This window comes from Candoia aspera, chromosome 1 (assembly GCF_035149785.1).
Source record: "Candoia aspera isolate rCanAsp1 chromosome 1, rCanAsp1.hap2, whole genome shotgun sequence".
Taxonomy (NCBI): Eukaryota; Metazoa; Chordata; class Lepidosauria; order Squamata; family Boidae; genus Candoia; species Candoia aspera.
The window spans coordinates 123,183,297-123,202,865 of record NC_086153.1 but is presented as its reverse complement, the minus strand read 5'-3'; the positions used below and the strand labels follow the sequence as shown (position 1 = coordinate 123,202,865).

General features: G+C 35.1%; 1 protein-coding gene across 5 annotated transcripts in view; it reads left to right on the top strand.

Moving 5' to 3' along the window:
* FAM135A (family with sequence similarity 135 member A) overlaps positions 1–19,569 on the top strand; it is a 63,689-nt gene that overhangs the window by 33,223 nt on the left and 10,897 nt on the right. For 3 of the 5 annotated variants that reach the window (XM_063313194.1, XM_063313184.1, XM_063313205.1), the window contains exons 7-15: positions 570–743; positions 4,120–4,246; positions 5,157–5,310; positions 9,328–9,405; positions 12,407–12,462; positions 13,320–13,475; positions 14,619–14,692; positions 15,957–16,111; positions 16,752–18,987. In XM_063313194.1, coding sequence (XP_063169264.1) covers positions 570–743; positions 4,120–4,246; positions 5,157–5,310; positions 9,328–9,405; positions 12,407–12,462; positions 13,320–13,475; positions 14,619–14,692; positions 15,957–16,111; positions 16,752–18,987 — 3,210 coding nt within the window. The remainder of the gene's footprint in view (positions 1–569; positions 744–4,119; positions 4,247–5,156; positions 5,311–9,327; positions 9,406–12,406; positions 12,463–13,319; positions 13,476–14,618; positions 14,693–15,956; positions 16,112–16,751; positions 18,988–19,569) is intronic. The other 2 variants (XM_063313212.1, XM_063313220.1) reach the window with 1 other exon arrangement.

Here is a 19,569-nt window from a genome sequence, read left to right as displayed (position 1 = left end):
TTACCGATGGGGTCCTCAGCATGCCCTCTCTGTAAGATCGGGTGGGGCAGGTAGGTGTAACTGGAAAAAGGCGGTCCCTCAGGCAACCTGGCCCCATGCCATGTAGGGCTTTAAGGTGAAGTACTAGTACTGGGATTGCCTTTTTTGCTTAATTTTGAATTTGTTATTGTATACTTTGTGTGTATCTGTATAAATACATTTCCACATGTTTTATATTTGTTATTACAGTATACATTATAATTGTGTATTTCCATATATGACATCATACTGCTTTCTTTGAAGGTTACATCTGGTTATTGAATGCATGGTTTTCTTTAATTTCCTTGTATATGACACCTTCTAATGGTCTCATTGGAAGATTACTGGAAGGTGTGCATGTTAAACAAATTATCAAATGAGTGTGAATGTCTTTACTAAAACTGTACATTATAGAAGACCTCAATCATTGCTTTGTTTTCTTGGATTCTCAATCTTAGTATTAAATAATTCTCAAAATAATTAATTAAGTTGTATTCTTTTAGGCCAATAACATTTTTTTTTGCCTGTGTTTATACTCTTTTTTCATTTAGGCCAGAGGACCTGAGCACATTGCAGCTAATTAGCAGCCGAACACTAAAGTTGCACTTTACTTTACACCGAGGCCTTCATCACTATGTCAATGTTATGTTTGATTACTTTCACCTCTCTGTCATCTCTGTTATCGTGCATGCCTCTTTAGTTGCTCTTCACCAGCCATTGATAAGGTAATGAATAGAAATGTTCTGTTTTTCAAAAATAATATTTTAATGGGTGAAACCCATCCTTATTTTGTTGGTTTCATTCATAAAACTACTTGGGAAGGTGATTATGCAATTTAGATTGAATAGCTACACTACTAGAATTATTAGATTTTTATGGAGCCAGAATTCTGAAATTATTTAGTGCTAAGCACTAAAAATAATAATTTTCATTGTAGCGTTAACTATACTTACGGAAGGAAAGCACTATAAAAAACAGGATGACATAATTGTTTGCATTATATGAAATACTGTGTGAGTTGGTTCCTTTGATGCTTTAGCTAAAAATGAAAACTTAAAGCTAAAGCTTTCACTTAGCAAGCTATATAATTGACTTATGTCTTATTCAGATATTTGAACTAAATGATACCCCTAATAAAATGGCCACACCCAATTTTGCAAATTTTGCCTTTTCTGTCAGCCTCTTATACTACAGGTTATTCTATTTAATAAGGTCTCTTGATTTCTGGTGCAGCATTTTTAAGTAGGGAACTGCCATAGGAAAGATTATATTTGCTAACTCCGTTATGCATATATTATAACTCTTTTGAAAGTTTGAAAAATGTACAAGTACGCCTCTGAACAGTTTTTTTCCTTTTGAATTTCCAAATACATTGTGCATATTTTAGACAGGGTACATCAACTGGTACCTGTCAGACATCAGTTCTTAATAGCTTTAGCTGGCATGGTCATTGGCAGGGAATCATGGAGTTGTGGTTAGTATGAAAGACCCTACTTGCTAGTGTAAAGATTTCTCTGATGTAAATGCTGAGAATTTCCTATTTATATAGGAAAACAAGAAAATTGCTTCATTTCTATTCACTCAGATTCAATTAATTATATGTGTGCTACTTGAGGTATTTTTTTCTGTAGTATCTCTTTTCTTTGGGCAGAAAATTGTGTTTAATCTGGCAGTCTAGATTTTTAATTTTTATATTTAACAATTGGATCAAAGTTGAATGACAGAAGAAGGTATAGTTTCATCTCTATTAAAATCCAGAAGCTTTAAATCTATTGTATTCTTTGGCTGGAACCTACAAAAGTACAGGAATTTTCAAAAGAGCAAAACAGAGGTAAGCTGATAGACTTATAAAATGTTTTTAATGGTACTGATTTGTGTATGTTTTTATGATAGCATCATTTAATGATTCTTTCCAAAATTAGTGTGACTTTGTTCTTCAGGGTAGATATAGCGGTAGATATTTGATTAGTCATGCTTTTATGGCATCTGAGGTTAGGAAATAAAATACTGCAGTGGAAATTGGGAAAGAGGTGAGTTAGGAAGGATATGCATTATAAGATTAGTGATTCTCTGACATACTTGATTTAGAGATTAAAAAAAAAACTTTTAACCTTGCTTCTGCTGCTTCTTTTTTATATTTTTCCTGGTAAAATCTATGTGCTGCATTTTGATGATAATAAAAAGTCAGCAATAAAAGAAATACAAATGAAAATATCTGTAAACATGTATCTTATGTTTTCAGAGATAGGAACTATTTGGTTTTCCCCTTTTTGAGGGGTGGTTTTGTGTTTCCCTTACAATGCATCCATTTATGATGCAGTCTAGTAGGAGAAATGGATGGTCTACTCATAGTGGTGGATTACTGGAAGGACAAGAGTCCTTTTATCCAGAATTGGAAGTTAGGAGCATTAGCTATTGGTTATGATTAGTGACAAATAGAGAAGGCGAGGTATTTCTTACTGACATCTTTCATTGTCCATTGTGATTGCTGTTCTTAGCATTTTCATCTCTTCTGTCTTTCTGGCAGGAATGTCTTCCTCTGGTTTTTTTTATTTGTCTCTTAGAAAATCAGTCTAACTCAGATGAGCTCACTGAAGTGGTGGTAAAGGGACAAATGATGGTACTTGTATTGATCACTGTTTGACTATATGGTACACTTCTTTGTATTGAGTAGGTTGATGCAAACTAATTTTTATCTAATATGAATCAGCTTCTAGTAGAAATGTTACAGATACAAGATACCTGAAGAAGGTATAGTTCTCTGCAAACAACTAAATGTGAGATTATTCCTAAATTAGCCTAGTAGAGTAGGACTGGCAATGCTAAAGGGAGATAGTGCAGAAAAATTACACAGGCTATGTATGTGGTTACAGCTTGAACAATCCCATTATACTTTCCATTCAACTATACGATCTTGCATTTGTCCCATCAACAAAACAGTTATGCTTCTGACAGTGTAGGATCCTAATGGTCATAGGTATCCTTCGTACTGCTATCCTAGCAGTTTTATTCCATGAAAAAGTTAAACTTTGTAGTAGGGCTATGCAAAGCATTTGAAAGAAGTGCTTTGCAAAATGCATTAGTATGGGCAACGCACTTCTGTTCAGAGAGTTAAAGAAGTTGCATCCTTTCAGAGGTTCACCTAGCTGCTTCAGAGATGTCACCAAGCTGCCTGTACAAGAGAGTGCGTGCACAGACAGTGCTACCACTGGATCATAATGCTATAGTATGCATTATTCAGGCAGTGCACTTCCTGTTGTTGCATTTGTTAAATTTATGTAAACCGTTGCTTTTTACTTAACTAAACACAACTGAAAGAGACCTAATTTTGGACCCACAAGCAAAGGGAAAGAAAGCAGTATGAACTTATTTGTTCTTTTTATGAAAAACATGTTCAGTTACTTTGTTTTCTTTTTTAGATCCTGGAATATTTTAATATGATGTTTTGTTTTGTTTTGTTTTTCCTTGCACCATTTCAGAATTACAAACATTATATGTGAATTACCCTGTGTATCTCCTCTCAAGTATACAATGATGTGTGCTTTTCATTTTAGCAAAATCACAATTTTTTTTTCTTTACATGTTGATATTCAAATGTAGTTACTTTTTATATATTCTGGTTACAAGCTTATAATGTGATTATTTAGTTGAATACTTTTCCGAAAGTAATTAGTTGGCAGAATTTGTTAAAAGGAAATAAAATTCATGTAAAATAAATTTAATTACAGTAATTTCTACATATTACCTCCCTTCCTTAGTTAGGTCTATTCACATTTCTCAGTTGAATGAGAACTTTCAAAAGTACTTTTAAAAGTTGCCCTAAAGAAGAATTCCAAGATCGTTCAGATTTAAGCTACTGTTAGCAGTTCATTCATCTATAGCCATCTAAAATATTATTTACAATAATTTAAATAATAATATTTAGTTTTATACATTGTCATACTCTACGCAGTATAATGGCCTTATATGCTAGTTGCAGCAAATACTGAACTAGTAGCTTGTACCAAGTTTTAATTCTGTACTATTGATTTTTCCTGCAGTCTTTGTAATTCAGCTCTTGTATCTGTTTTGATGTTTAATTCTGCCCTCATTTATTTTCAGCTTTCCTCGCCCTATAAAGAATACTTGGTTAAACAGAAATGCACCAGCACAGAACAGGGATTCTGTGATTCCCTCTCTTGAAAGCGTTGTCTTTGGCAACAATTACACCAAGCAATTATCAGCTGATGTAAGATTGGAATTATTTTGTCTTCTTAATAGGCTGAAAAGTACAAACATTTCACAGAACAATTTTTAAGAAGGAAAACATTTACATTTCATTGAAATTACATGGAATAAATGCTGTCAAATATCTGGTAATTAAAATATTACTAGAAATACTGGGGACGCGGTGGCGCTGCGGGTTAAACCGCTGAGCTGTCGATCGGAAGGTCGGCGGTTCGAAACCGCGCGGCGGGGTGAGCTCCCGTTGCTCGTCCCAGCTTCTGCACACCAAGCAGTTCGAAAACATGCAAATGTGAGTAGATTAATTGGTACCGCTTCGGCGGGAAGGTAACGGCGTTCCGTGAGTCATGCTGGCCACATGACCCGGAAGTGTCCTATGGACAACGCTGGCTCCAAGGCTTTGAAACGGAGATGAGCACCGCCCCCTAGAGTCGGACACGACTGGACTTTACGTCAAGGGAAACCTTTACCTTTACCTTTAGAAATACTGGTCATGATGCTATGTAATAGATAAATTTCTACAGTGCTGCTGCTGTTTATGCTAAAACTTGAGAAATCCTAAAACACAAACTTTTTAACAAATTCAATGAACTGTAATATTGAGGAAGTGTTACAAAATAAGACTGCAACCTTCCAGAAGCAGGAAGCCCTCAAAGTTCGTGGGATTCCTTCCTTCCTTCCTTCCTTCCTTCCTTCCTTCCTTCCTTCCTTCCTTCCTTCCTTCCTTCCTTCCTTCCTTCCTTCCTATTACTACCCTGGAATGCCCTCAACTTGGGGGGGTGAGTGTAGGAGACTGGGGTGCAATAGCACATGTAGAAAAATGCCTTGGGTAATATTGTGAGCTTTGTCTTTAAACTTGAAATAAAATGTTGATGTTTCCTTATGACTTAAAAATTATATAAATCCATTTTTAGGGCTGCAGTTTTGTAATAGCAGAACCTTTCCTGAATCACGCTTACAGTCTTCACCATACACTTTGTGCCAGTTTGCTGCTCGCTTTTAAAGGATTACACAGCTACTTCACCAATTTATCAAATGAACTGCCTTCCTGTCAAAAATTAGATGCAGGTATGTCAGATGCTTTTTCCTTCTGTGGCAAAGCCTATATACCACTGTACTGCTAAGGTACACCTTAATAAGGATATAGATAATACAGTATAAACTGCTGCCCATAGTTAATTATGCAGCCAATTTTTTATTGTATATCTTGACTTGAGGATTTTTTTAAAATATAAATTTTTTATTTATTTTATTTATTTATTTATAAAATTTTTATCACTGCCCATCTCCCCCCACAAGGAAAATTTATCCTGTATTCTCATATAAAGTATCAAAACACCCACATATTTATATTAAGTGTGGCATAATTATATTAATATTATATTATAATTATACATTAATAAGCAATAGACTATGCTCCTAGATACTTAACACTTGCAAGACAAAAATGCTTTCGGGATAGCTATTCTGTATTCACAGACCTTTATTTTTCCATACTAGGCAGACACATTTATTTATTGTGGGAAGGATTACTATAATTTATATATGAATTATATATAACGTATACATTAAGATCATGTATGAATTAAAGAATGTGTAGAATTTTGTCTCATTAAATCCAATTAGTTTAGCTAAAAACTATGGATTGAGCTGTACATCTACTCATTGATCTAGAGCAGGGCTATGCAGTGATCTGGATTCAGAAGGGAAAAGATTTGGAACATGTATGACACCTCTGTCACAGCTGTCAGTAGCTCCTTAAAGAAGCCAAGTCTTTTCCTGGGCTCACACTGCTGTGCAGTCCCCAAAAAAAGGAGCATTTAATTCAGCAAAATGTGATCAGTGCATACTTCGTCACCTGTTCTCTTCTGAATATTGAACAGTACACAGCCCTAATCTATAGTAATAGTAATTTATAAACATTTAAATCCAATTTTATGCTTTTGTTTGTTTCTTTTGGATAACAAATTGTCAATTACTTTTTGAAAATGGATTTAGAGAGTTTGTCCCCCAGAACTAAGATCTAAGATTCTCTTTCTAACTTGACAGCTACAGTAGGTCAGAATAGTATCCATATTATATAGTCCATATTTTCCTTATTTGCTTTTACTCACCAACTCTAGCAGCCCCAAAGGCTCCTATGCCAAAAGTTTAGCTGTTTTTAAAATTGAGTTGATTGGAAATATCAAAAACTAGATTTGTGATTCAGTATACCAAAGAGCAATTCCAGTTGTGCCCACAGATATCTAATGGGCACAAAGTTGGGTTTATTTGGTAAAAAATATATATTATACAATATCAGAGCCCTGTTCCTGATCTAACACCTCAAAATAAAGCTACAATTACTGCAAAATTTTATTTCAAATGTATTTGCATTAATAACAACAATCAAAAGCTAAAACTTCCTACAGAATATAATAGGATATACTCTTAGGAAACTCTGGTTCCATCAACTGAAGTGAGACCATGTCATATGATATGGTGATTTAGTATAACCTAACACTATATTACATACAGTGGGGATACAGTATTATGTAACATTGATACAGTGTTAGGGTATAACATAAATAGCATTCCTAAAATAAAGGGATATTAGGAGCTTTAATTATATTCATCACTTTTCTTTTACTAATACAGGATAAACCTAGGATTTAGAGACATGGAGATAAATACATATGCACGATTAAGACAAGTACCTGTACATTTCATCTTCACCCCATCTCTCATTGAATCAAAGGGTCAGTTTGATGGGAAACTGAAAAGTTCACTTAAACCAACTGTTAAAAAAGAGAGACAGAAAGAACATCAGCATACAGCTGATTCCTAGCTTGATAACCATTGTGTACTCTTCCTAGTAGCGGCGATAATAGCAAATGAGACAAGACAGTCTTCACTGATACAATGATTAAGATGACAAAGAAAGCCTTGTTTGTATTTGCAGTTTTATATATATGTAAACTATTTTTTGGTACTCAGTCATTAAAGATTTAATGTAGTTCACCGAATTAGAAAGTTAGCAGCTGTGTTCACATTCAACATTATGCTACATTTCTGGAGAATCCTAGTTTACCATGAATGAGCTGCATGCTGGTTCAAGCTTGTCTCCTTTTGCTAACACAGGTAATCCTGTGGCTGGGGTCACACTATCTTTCCTACTCACTAAGGACTACGAGTTAACCAATTACTGTCTTGAAAAAGTGAACTTTAAAATAGGAAAGAGAGTTTTTAATACATTATGCTTTTATTGCTGACATTTTCTGTATTTACTATTTTATTTAGATTCTTAAATTTATTTATTCAATATTTTAGAAGCCAGAACATTTAGAAGCCATGCCCTCAGTGAGTCGTAATCATGCTTCTAAATTTCAGTGCTGTGATTTTAAGGTACTTCAGAAATGAGTTTAAAGTTATATGTGGGCTGTACTAGTGTGTCTGTGTATAGTAATTAAACAGGGTATGATGTTTAAGCTAAGAAAAGTCTTGTTTTGCCATTTTGACTTGTAAAATGATACAGCAAGCCAAGGACCCAGATATGGATGAAATAGCAAGCTTTCTATTTGTGGTTAATTTATCTGATCATGCTCCTGGAAGGACTGCAGCATGTACAAACTAGCTCTGTGCACAAACTGGTTTTACGCATACAGGCTAATCATGGCAAACTAGGATTCTCCATAAACCTAGTTTTACATGCAACAGCATATAGATTCAGTTAAAATCTGTTACATTAGGACTCTAGCAATTATCTGCAGATACTTGTATCTGAAATGGAAAAAATATTTCAGTGGGGACATGGGCACATGTACTATATCTATCAGTACCTTCTTTAAAAAGCCACACCTTTTCCTGGATTTGCACTGCAGCCACCTGATCCCACAAAAATGTGTATTTTAGTTGAGGGATCAATAAGGTTCAACAAAATCTTCATAACCCTGTGGCAATCTCTTTAACTCCTTCCTATGACCCCAGGAAAAGGCATGGCTTCTTTAAGGTGTAAACAGATGCAGCCAGCATGCTCCTCTGAAGCACTTTTTCCACTTATGATCCAAATATCTGCATGTTCCTTAACTGTAGGTTGTTGTCCTAATCTAAAATTTCATTAGAAAGCAAAATGTACCCCAGAATGGATAAATGAATTGGAATGCAGCATTTGGTATTGTTACTAATATAATCTTTGTATTCTGTAATAAATTGTTTCTATGCACAGTAACAATTTTTAAGGTCATGCATTTCAGACCTTGTAAATACATTTGTAAATACATCTATCTCACTTTATGAATTATTTAAGGAAAAATATCTGAATATCTTCATTAAAATTAAAAGTTGTGTTTCAATAATAGGGGTCACCCCACAAAGAATATAAAACAAAAACTTGTTATGCATAGGACATTTACTGGGTTGGTGATGTGTGCTAGTATTACTAATACAAACTTATAAAACCTATTGCTAAAGGTATTGGGTGCAAGTCAAAGTTGCATGTATGTTTGGATGAAGTATTGGCTTACTTACCTGCAGTCTGCACCCAGATTACAAAAAGAAAAAACAGTATTTTGAATTATTAACATAACGCAATGGGGCATTTGTTGTACACTATCTAGAATTTTGATTCAAATGGGATTCTAGCAAAAAAGAATCTGAAATCTTGCTTAGAAGCATTTCTGTTTCTTTTAAATTGCCTTGCACTGTGTACTTTCTTTTTGCCTTCTGTTTTCTTATTTTTCTGATGTACATTTTTATTTTCATAATTGGCTTTTTTTTGGTTTTACAAAAAGAGAGAACAGTTTTGTACAAATCGTGTTATACCCTGCTGTATTTAAATAACAGAAATCCTTAGCATTTGAACAATCTTGCATTAACAGATTAAACCCCAAACAAATGATAAGCCAGAAGCAGCCCTAATGTACATCATCAACTCCAGATCTAGAAATCTACTAAATTCTATTCTTTAATTTTCTTATCTAATTTCACTAATTAGTAGGCAAATTATAAGCTTTCTTACTAACTTTAAAGCTAATAATAATAATAATAATAGTAAACACAAAATGAAAGAGTGTAGTAACTAGTCGTGTGTACAATCCCTATAACTAGCCAAGTCCAGCACGCAGGTCCTTTATGAACGTCTTCTCAGAAGAAAATACCTACGAATCCAGGGAGACGCCTATCTAGGTATGTTTTTAAAAAGTGGGTTATATTTATAACCCATTAGGGTTTATTATAGTAAAATTATATTACTGTTTGTAAATAATACCTATTATTTCATGTTTATAGAAGATCAAAGAACCTAAAATGCCATCCAACCCCCCAGAATGGTTAATTACTTTAATGAATACATTAAATTAAGGCTCTGTCCAGCTTTTTCTGAATTTGCAGTGTTGATGAAATGAGATACTGTCACTGGAAGTTCAGTTTCTCTTACCTTTTTGTCCTTGTGATAGCACGCTTTCTCATAATTTCTGGTTCTACGTTCAGTCGTGAGAGAAAATAATAATATATGCTTACACTCTAAATGCAAATATTCAGTGAGTTGAATCCAGATTTCCTGGGCATGGAATTCTGCTCCCAAGGTGTTCTGGTGAAAGAGGAAGGGCAGGAGGATTGGGAGATTACATTCTCCTGAGCAGCCTGTGAGGTGATACTAGCAATTGCAATGGGAAAAATAAATCAGCAAATAGTCTTTTTCCAGCCTTCTTGCACAGACAGACGCAGAACTGAACCCAGCGAAGAAGCAACAGTACAGTATTGTGTTTACTTGAACACAGCCTATGAACTGGCTGACAGCAACATAAATACACTTCTCAGGCTGTTGGTTTGAGGCTTTTCTCCAAGGTAGATGTTCAGTGTTCACTTTTCCATTTGGCAACCTACCAGAAAGTGTACAACACAAAAATATAGAGGGACATTATGTCACAAACAATGACAGCTTCCCCACAGCAAATAATGAAAAACAAAACTCAAGTCGCCTATCATGTAAGCAGCAATACATGGTTAGCTGACTCAAACTAAACAACCCCCCACCCCTGCTTTTATCTTGTTTCACTCAAGCCAATGTCAGCAACAGTGAACCTGCTCTTGTTCACTGGCTAACGCAGACTAAGCTCCATGGCTTGGGGAAGTTTACAAAAAACACAAACCAATTATGGGACATCAAAACATTTAAAACGTTTTGTTCTGTGCTTGAGACAAACTTCTGGAATCTGGGAAATTTTGCTCTGAGCTGAATGGTGAAAGAGTTGTTTCAAGTTCAGGACCTTCTGCCCATTCCTGGAACTTACGTATTGACTGAGTTTGTGTAAACTCTTAGTTGAACCTACAAAACTCTTCCTATCCTGGGCCAAAACGAATGAATGTTACATTTAAGAAAAATGGAAGGTGAATGCTAGCTTTATTCTGTTCCTACTAGAATCTCATGTCAAGCTCCCAGGACTTAGCGACGTAGGGAGCGCTTTGAAGTGAATGCAGTAGTGCTATACTCAGTGGAACAGGAACCCTTGGAAGAACAGGTTCTCTCCCACACGGTCACTGCCTTATACTCTGGAGCCATGGGAGAATCTCCGAGCGGTTTTGGCAAGGAGGTGCCAAAAGAAGACCTCCCAGGTTCCAGTCCTAATTGATCTGTAAAAGTTTTGTTTTTAAATTTAAATAACTACCCTAGAAAAACTTCTTCTTTTGGGAAAGTTATTTCACTTAAAAAAAAAAAATATCTCAAAGCTTATGCTGTTACATCTTTTTGTACCTTGATACTTTATGCAAATTTTCTTTATTTTCTCATGAAACATTACCAATTCAGCCCTTATCAAAACTTTTCAAAGGCTTTTAAGGAAGTGAATGCTTTACATGTACAGACAAATACTTTTAGCTAACATCCTAGTTTAAAAGTATTTTTATGTATATATTTCGGGTTTTTAAATTTCTCAGTAAAGTAATACAGGGGTTGGGCAGGAACGATGGAAGCTTTAAGGTAAAGTCTTTGAGTCAAGCTTGATTCCTGGCGACTTCATGAACTGGTTTGCGATTCCCTCTGCTACCTACAGCCCTGGTATATGTAGGTGATCTGAGATTAGCTACATTGAGTTATATACATTCTAAACGCTGAATCAAAAATTACGTTGACTTTTCTAAAGAAGTCTTTACTCTCCAATTAGAATTTTATTTAGACTAGGAAAAAATGGGTCATTGAAAGAATAATTAATGCCAGTTATTCAATTTAAAAAGACACTTGTGAGAATGTTTGGCTAGAAAACAATATAGCTATATTTCATTTGAAAACAAATACATTTACAGTGTAATTAATCTGCAAAGCTGCTCTAGCAGATTTAAATTGATATCAGACATTTTTTTTCATGGGGTACCTTTGCCTATATGAAAATACTTTGCTATTCCTGTAATTTTTTTTCACTGTGCCTATATTAAGGGATTATTCTGAGTGAATTTAATGGCTTCTGTCTTGAGCTTGCCTTACACAAACAGCAGGGGCTCCAGCAGAGATTCTTGCTGACCAAAGTGGAACAACAATTTTTGCAAATTCCTTCTGCATCACTCAAACTACTGCCTACATAATTTAAGGCAGTCATTTTAAGGGGGAAGGAACAGATTTTTAGTGAAAATGGAGAATCACTGAAAATGGCCACCACCTCCTCCCTTATTATATCAAGGGCATATGATGAATGGAATTCCAAACAAATATTTGGTAAACTTTTCCATTAGCCTCTACATATACCTCTTATTCTCCAACCCAGTTTTGGACATTTTTTAAAAACAACTTCATTTAGATTTTCAGTACACATTCTTCTGAACTTGTTTTTCTAGTGATGATTTTCACGAGCTGATTTTAACATGATTGTGTCAATCTTAATAAAATTTCAACATTTCATCTTAGTGCATTGTGCAGTGTTGCTTTTTAAAATATATAATCAAGAGAGATCTGAAGGAAAAATCTCTATATGTTTAATATTTAAAACAGCATAATTAACAATGAAAATATTGCAGAAAGAAGGGTCCTAAATAATATGCCTTAGTTCATTTTATGAACTGTAATATTTTAAAATTTTCAAGGTAAATAAATTCCTTGTTTTTTATATATGTAATGCATTCAATTGTGGTTTAGCTTGCAACTTAGATATTATTTAGAACTTAGGAATATTAATTTTACATACACTGGTCTTTTCAGAGAACGTAGATGTAGATGTAGAAGCACGCCTTTTGGAACTCTGTGAAGAAATAAAGGTATTGTCCCCTAATCAAAATATATGTCTAGCTTTAGATACACACTGATAATAACTAGGAAGAAGAGGGTGGATCAAACCAGGTATCAACTCAGCAACATTGGAAGAAAGGCAAATCCTGTACTAGGTTGGAAAAGACTAAAAGTGAGAGTACAACATGATAACGCATTTTACAAACCTGGTCATTTATCACTGATACGGTATTCAGAGAAGTACATATACAAAGAGAGCACTCAAAATAATGAAAGGAATGAATGGAACTCTTTCTTTTTGAAGAAAGATGATAAAGTGTTCGGGACTGTTTAGTTTAAGAAAAAAGATTATGGTATCCAATTAATAACTTCTATCGATTGTAGAGTGGCACATAGAAGAGGGGATGGAAAATTCCTGTTAAGTTGTGTATGTGCCGGGGAAGTAGCTTACATAGCTTTGTATAGATGATATGGTGGTAATCACAGGCTCTAAAAGGGGAGTCAGAAAATTATCAATTAGCCTTTATAGTTAAGTGGAAATGTAAGTTCAAAGGCAATATCCATGATCCATGAGCAAATAATGTGGAGGGAGGATTATTGAGTCCTTGTTCACTCTCTTGGATTTTCAGAAGCCTCCTCTGATTAGTCACCGTTGAAAATAGATTCTTGGATGCAGCCTCATTGGCGATGGTTCTTAATGTAGAAATTGCTGGAGATTTTGAAAGTACATATTGTAATTCGAATTAAGATAGAGGTTAATTATATATTTTCATTTGTTTAAAACAAGTGTCACTGTGGCCACTTGAAAAAATAATTCTTACAGGTTTTTCAGATAATAGCCATTCTACTTCTAGGATTATAGGCGTGTCTGTTTCTGTTGGTGCAGAAAATGGACAATCCTGATGAACTGGCAGAACTTATAAACATGAATCTTGCACAACTGTGTTCACTCTTGATGGCTTTATGGGGACAGTTTCTGGAAATGGTTAACTTTCAAGAAGATGTCATTGCACTGTTATCACAAGAACATCATATAATGCGTGTATGTATTTATCTTTTATGTTACAATCTGTAAAAAGTAAAAAAAAGTAAAAAGTTGCACTGAAGATGTTACCTAGTCTGGCAGTGAAACATCTGCAAAGCTCAGAGAGCACTAAGGACTCCACAAAAGTAAAATCATATCCTTTTAGTTCTGTTCTGGTAAAGCTGAATTTTAGAATATATATCAGTTTAGCTCTTAAAACTGTTATTTCCTTAAGTTCATAGATTACTTTCTAAAAGGTGAAAGCTATTAACAGTAGGTTAAAGCTAAGCTGCATGCACATAACTGTATTACTGAAGTACCATCAGACAAAGCTAAAGTGCTGTCACATTGCCTCCAATAAGCATACAGTTGTAGTAAGTTGTAAAAATATCAAAGATCTTTGGAAGGAACCCACAGGTGTCAGTTTTGTTTTTGTTGAGAGCAAGAGTCTTAGGGCAGGAAGTAGGAAATAATCCCTCAGAAAAGACTTCTTTACTATCTTTGGGGGCTATGGAGAGATCACTCTAGCCTTACATTCCTAAAACACGTGGGTTTGTGAAGAGTGTATTAATAGGTGAGGACTGTTTTCAAACAGACCCATAGAAAGTCCTGTGGAGGAGTTAATGTTTATCATATATAGATATTTATGATCTTGGGAAATGTAGTCAGGAATTCTAGGAGGTTGAATTTAGATGACTAGTAGAAAGAATAATGATTTTTTTTACTCTTAAAACTAGCAAATTTACTATGGATAAACTTTTTCAGACTAGAGTCATTGAGTAGAATGTGCAACCTTAAAGTGTAAATCAATGATTTCTCTTTGAATGTTCCCTCATTACATGTTTCTGTGGTTGACAACAAAGAAAAAAGACAACTGCCAAATAGCGTATATTTTTTAAAAATCCCTAGTAATACATCAGCATTACTATATTGCAATAAAAAGTTATCTCATAAACTGTTCAAATTGAAAAAGTTTATTTTAGTTTGAAGGGATTGTTACAAAGCTTGACCTGACTGATCTCAGTACACTGCATATCTGATTTTTTTTTTTTTAAGTTTTTTTAATTAACCACAATTATTTTTAAATGATGTAAGTATACTTTGTGTATATTTTAGGAAAGATAAGGCAAATTCAAAGTATATTATTTCAAAACATTATAGGTACGCAGATTTTCTGAAGCTTTTTTTTGTCTTGAACATCCTCGGGAAGCAGCCCTTGCATATCAAGAGCTTCAGTAAGTAATTTTAAAAAGAAAATATTAAGTCAGACTTCATTAAACTTCCTGTCTTTATGTTTTGTATTGATTTAAATTAATTAATCTGTGTAGTATATAATATAAAATAATATATTCTGTAATACATAACTTCAGTCTTCCAATATTAATGGCTTTTATCAAGTGATATTCTATCATTCACTGAAATCTTATGGATCCAATCGAAGCGACTATTTGTACCGCAGGGTTGAACTGTGGAGTCCTTGGTGCTCTCTGAGCCTTGCTGTTTTCTTGCAGACGTTTCATTGCCAGACTAGGCAACATCTTCAGTGTGAAGACGGAGTGGGCCTTGCTCTCAGTTTATATATCATGGCTTGCCCTGTTTGTGTTGGTGGGGGTGTTGTTGTTGTTCTTAGTCTCAATCAACCAGTCAATCAACCAAGCAGCAGACAACAGCCCAATCAAAGAACTCCCAAGGAGAGAACAACACTCCTACCAACACAGGTAGGGCAAGCCACTGTATATAAACTGAGAGCAAGGCCCACTCCCTCTTTGCACTGAAGATGTTGCCTAGTCTGGCAATGAAACGTCTGCAAGTAAACAAGGCTCAGAGAGCACCAAGGACTCCACATCTTGTGGATCCATTGGAGCCTTCTGTGAACAGTTGTGGGAGGGAGCTTTTTTGGGCCAATTCCCCTTTTCTCCTACAGTGCCCTCCTTCCCCCCTGATCCTGATGTGTGAAAATTCCTCCAGATTCAGGAATAGGGCAGGAACTGAGAGAAAGAAAAGAAAGCCGATCCATTTTAACCCTTTTCCTGTCTTAGAACCCTCCATTGGATCAAAGAGCCTTCCCTGAAAAAATGGAACAAAATTTACTACACTCAGTGTAATAATATGAGCTACCATTCTCAATCAGTGATGTAATGAGGGACTGTTAGGACCAATTTTTCTAGTCCCTCCTTGGGTAACTGGCAAAATAAAATACGCTGTTTACAGTAGCTAAGCCATGAGTTCAAAAAGTTTACCCACCAAGAAATACATGAGTGACACTGTGCTTAAATGCTGCCATTTCTATTGGTGATATGGATAGATTTCCTTCATAAAATGTTATATAGTTCTGTTGAACATGATTTTCCTAAGTAATGCAACACACTTGCGAAACACACTTGTCCTGGCTTTTGATTAGTGTTCCAGATTTAATAATATATTAATACAACTACATTTCAATTGCACTATAAGTTACACGTTTACTTTTTGCAACTATTTTAACATGGTGTTTTTCAGTGCCCAGAGTTACCTTCAGATGTGTACTGCAATAAAAAGCACTTCCTTCTGTAGTTCTCTCCCACCTCTCCCAATTGAATGCAGTGAATTAGATGGAGATCTGAATTCCTTACCTATAATCTTTGAAGATCGGTATCTAGATTCTGTCACTGAAGGTAACTCAGAAGTGTTGGATTTAGCATTACTGGAATTAAATAAAATTTAGACTTTTTTATCTTGCAAGATTTTTATTGAAAGCAAGGATTGAATACATTTTATGTTACAACTAAATAAGGCCAGAATAAGCTAAATGCAGCTGAATTCTTTTTTCATGTAAAATTGTGCTGTCTTAAGATTTTGGAGCTGTTTGAGTAATTGTATTTGTAATTGTAATTGTATTGCAGTTAGAAGATAGGCTTCTGAAATCTTACTGGCATTTGAAAATGTTGTCACATGCCACATAGCATATCCCTTGTTCTGTTTTATAACCCGATTTCAGGAATTTGCAAAAGATCTGTAATTCTGAAGTACAGTATGTATTTTGTGTACAAGAAATCCTGGGTTCAATTTCCATTGCATCTAGGTAAAACCAGAAAAGTATCCTGCTTTTAGTTACACAGCCATTACTATTCTAACATGACTATGAATTCATAAGCAGTCTGACTTTATCTCAAAGGTACATTCATGATCTTGAAAGGCATGCTTCTTTAATATACTGTATATTTTGAAATCTATACCATAATGTAGTAAAATGTATTGTTATTAGTTTCAGTAGCTTGTTCTCATTTTTTAAACATTGTCTCTTTTAATAAAAAGAGGTGGATGTTCCCTGGCTAACCATTCAGCCGAAGTCTGATTCCAAGAAACCAGATAAACAAGATACTGAAGAAAGTTTCACAACTACGTTTTCTAGTCCAGAGTTGAAAAATAAATATTTGGCTGCCTCAGAAAGTGAAAAACAGTTTACAAAGTCTACAAAAGGAAAATGTGAAGAAATAAACAAATCCAAAGTTAAGGTTACCAAATTAATGAAAACAATGAAACCTGAAAATCCAAAAAAAATAGTAAAACAAAACTCTAAAGATTCTGTTGTCCTGGTAGGCTATAAATGTTTGAAAAGTGCAGCACCAGAGGACATTGCCAAGTGCTTTGAAGGAACATCTTCATGCAATCAGAAAGAAGGACTGGATGTTACTGTTGGTGAACATGTCTGTGATGCAAAAACCTTCACACAACAAATCAGTCAAAAGGAATTTAAAGTCGAACAAAAAATTACTAAACTAGAAGGGAATGAGGAAAGCCTGCATACTTCTGTCACCTCTCCTTGTGCGAATTCCGTTGGTTTGGGTAAATTTTGTATCTCCCAAACTGGAATTGATGATAGTCATGGGGATAGCAGCTTGACATCCAAAACTGATGCTGAAAGCTATATTAGTTCATCAGGAGTTACAAAAATAGAAGTAAAACCATACTGTAGGAAATCACATGGGGGAGATAAAGTGTTTGTTCGAATTGGATCACGGACAGAAGATTTACAAGGGAAAGCATTTGGAGAACTTACGCTTGAAAGTTCAGAATCAGAAAAGCAATCTAAATTAGAAGAGGAACTAATGCCTGAAAAGAAAATTGTGCAAGAAGCAGACTTCCAACATGCTGAGGATTCCAGGGTCACAACTAATCTATCAACAAAAGAAACTCCCACTGCAGTTCTAAGTGGAGAGATGCTTAAATTGCCTGATGTTAATAACGCCTATGCATCATCTAGGTTCTCAGATTCTGGTGTAGAAAGTGAACCAAGTTCTTTTGCAATGCACCCAAGCGCAGATACAGCTTTTGAAACTCCTCAAGGTCAGAGCACATGCAACAGTGAAAGAGCATTTCCTCAGCTTCTGCTAAAACCAGATTTCATTATTAAAACTCTGATGGAAAATCACTGTACGGAAAGCACGAGTGCAGTTAGTGAAATACAGTCCTCTCTGACATCTATAAACTCTCTGCCTTCCGATGATGATCTTTCCCCTGAGGAAAATTCAAAGATATCTGTTTTACATGAATGTCAGTTAAGGGACAGCAAAACTGTATTAGACTTGGGAGCAACTGATTTGACAAAATGTGATGATATTGATGAGCCAGATATTTTGCCCCACCAGTGTGGCACATACTCTGAACAACCAGACAGTGAAACTACATATTTGCCTTCCTTGCCCTCAGATATAAAAGATCCTTTAGAGCTAATTTCTGATGAAAATGCATATACAGCTATGAACACTTACAACCCACAATTTAATGTAGGCACTACTTGTAAAGATTCCCAAAGATTAGAGAAAGACTTTCATTCTGTAGAAAAATCAAATGAAATTCCTTCAGGAGTTGCTTATCCAGGGAACTCCTGTGTTGTTTCAGGTTCTGTAAGTTCTTGTGCTGGTAGTGTGAGAAAGACAAGTGAAGGAACTATTGAGGAAATGTTAGAGCAAAAAGAAATGACCGATAAATTATTAATTACAAAAAATGAAAATCTCACAAACTTGAATGTCCTCTCCTCAGAGGGTAGTACTGATATACTGAAGCAAGGACTTGTAGAAAACTACTTTGGCTATCAAAATAGTACAGATATTTCCCATATACATTCTACTGACAGCAACAATCCTGTTAGCCCTGAAAGAGGAACCGTGTGTTCTGCTTCCCCACAGGAGGAGGAAGAGGAGGATCAAGATCAAAGCATGGTGGAAAATGGTTATTTTGAGGAAGCAGAAGATGGTCATTTGTACACACCTATAAGTGATTGTGTGGAGAACTTTGCTCTAACAAGTGAAAGAGATTTAAGAATTGAAAGTTTGTCTAGTGAACTTTTGGGAAATGAGAGAAACAGGACTCAATTATGCAAGCCAGATAGTTTGCTTTTTCCTCCAGTCTTGAAAGGATATCCAAGTAGCACCTTATGGTCCACACAGGACAAATCCAGTTCTTTTTCCAAGCAGCTCAGCAGCATGTCCTGCAGCGCAATTTTATCTGTTCCCTGGTATGAGTATTCTCCCAAACCACAAATGCTAGCGTAAGTGGACATTTTATTGTTTATTCTGATGTTCTATAGTAAATGTTTTGATTTTGATTTATAAGCTTCCATGAGTCTGAATGGAGTTGGTGACGTATAATCCCACCTACTCACCCCATCAGTCAGTCAGTCAATACTTTAAAAAATGGGGCCAGTTACAGAAGAGAGTTAAAAAAAAAAAAATAGATGCAATTTTTTTGTGTGCTGTGTTCAGAAATACAGATTATTGTATATTGTTTCTGATTGTTGCTATTTTCTTCATTTTGCCTGTTCAGGAATTAGGATCATTTTTTATTAATGTAAGAGTTTTCCTGTTTGTTCATAAGAACCATGACTGACATACCACGCCTGTGACAATTGGGAAAGCAGAATTTAGCTACATTTTTTAGTAGATAGAACAAGGATATGCTAAAATCACAATCTTAGACATTTCCCAGAAGAATCTAGATATTTTATTGTATACATACCTGCACAACCTCCTTTTCAAAAATTGTGTGTATGTGTATAAATGAAAAGGGAGGTTGAATTCTTGTTTTTCAAAGGGATGAAGTTGTTTCTGGAAAGAGGATTGGTTACTGGGGT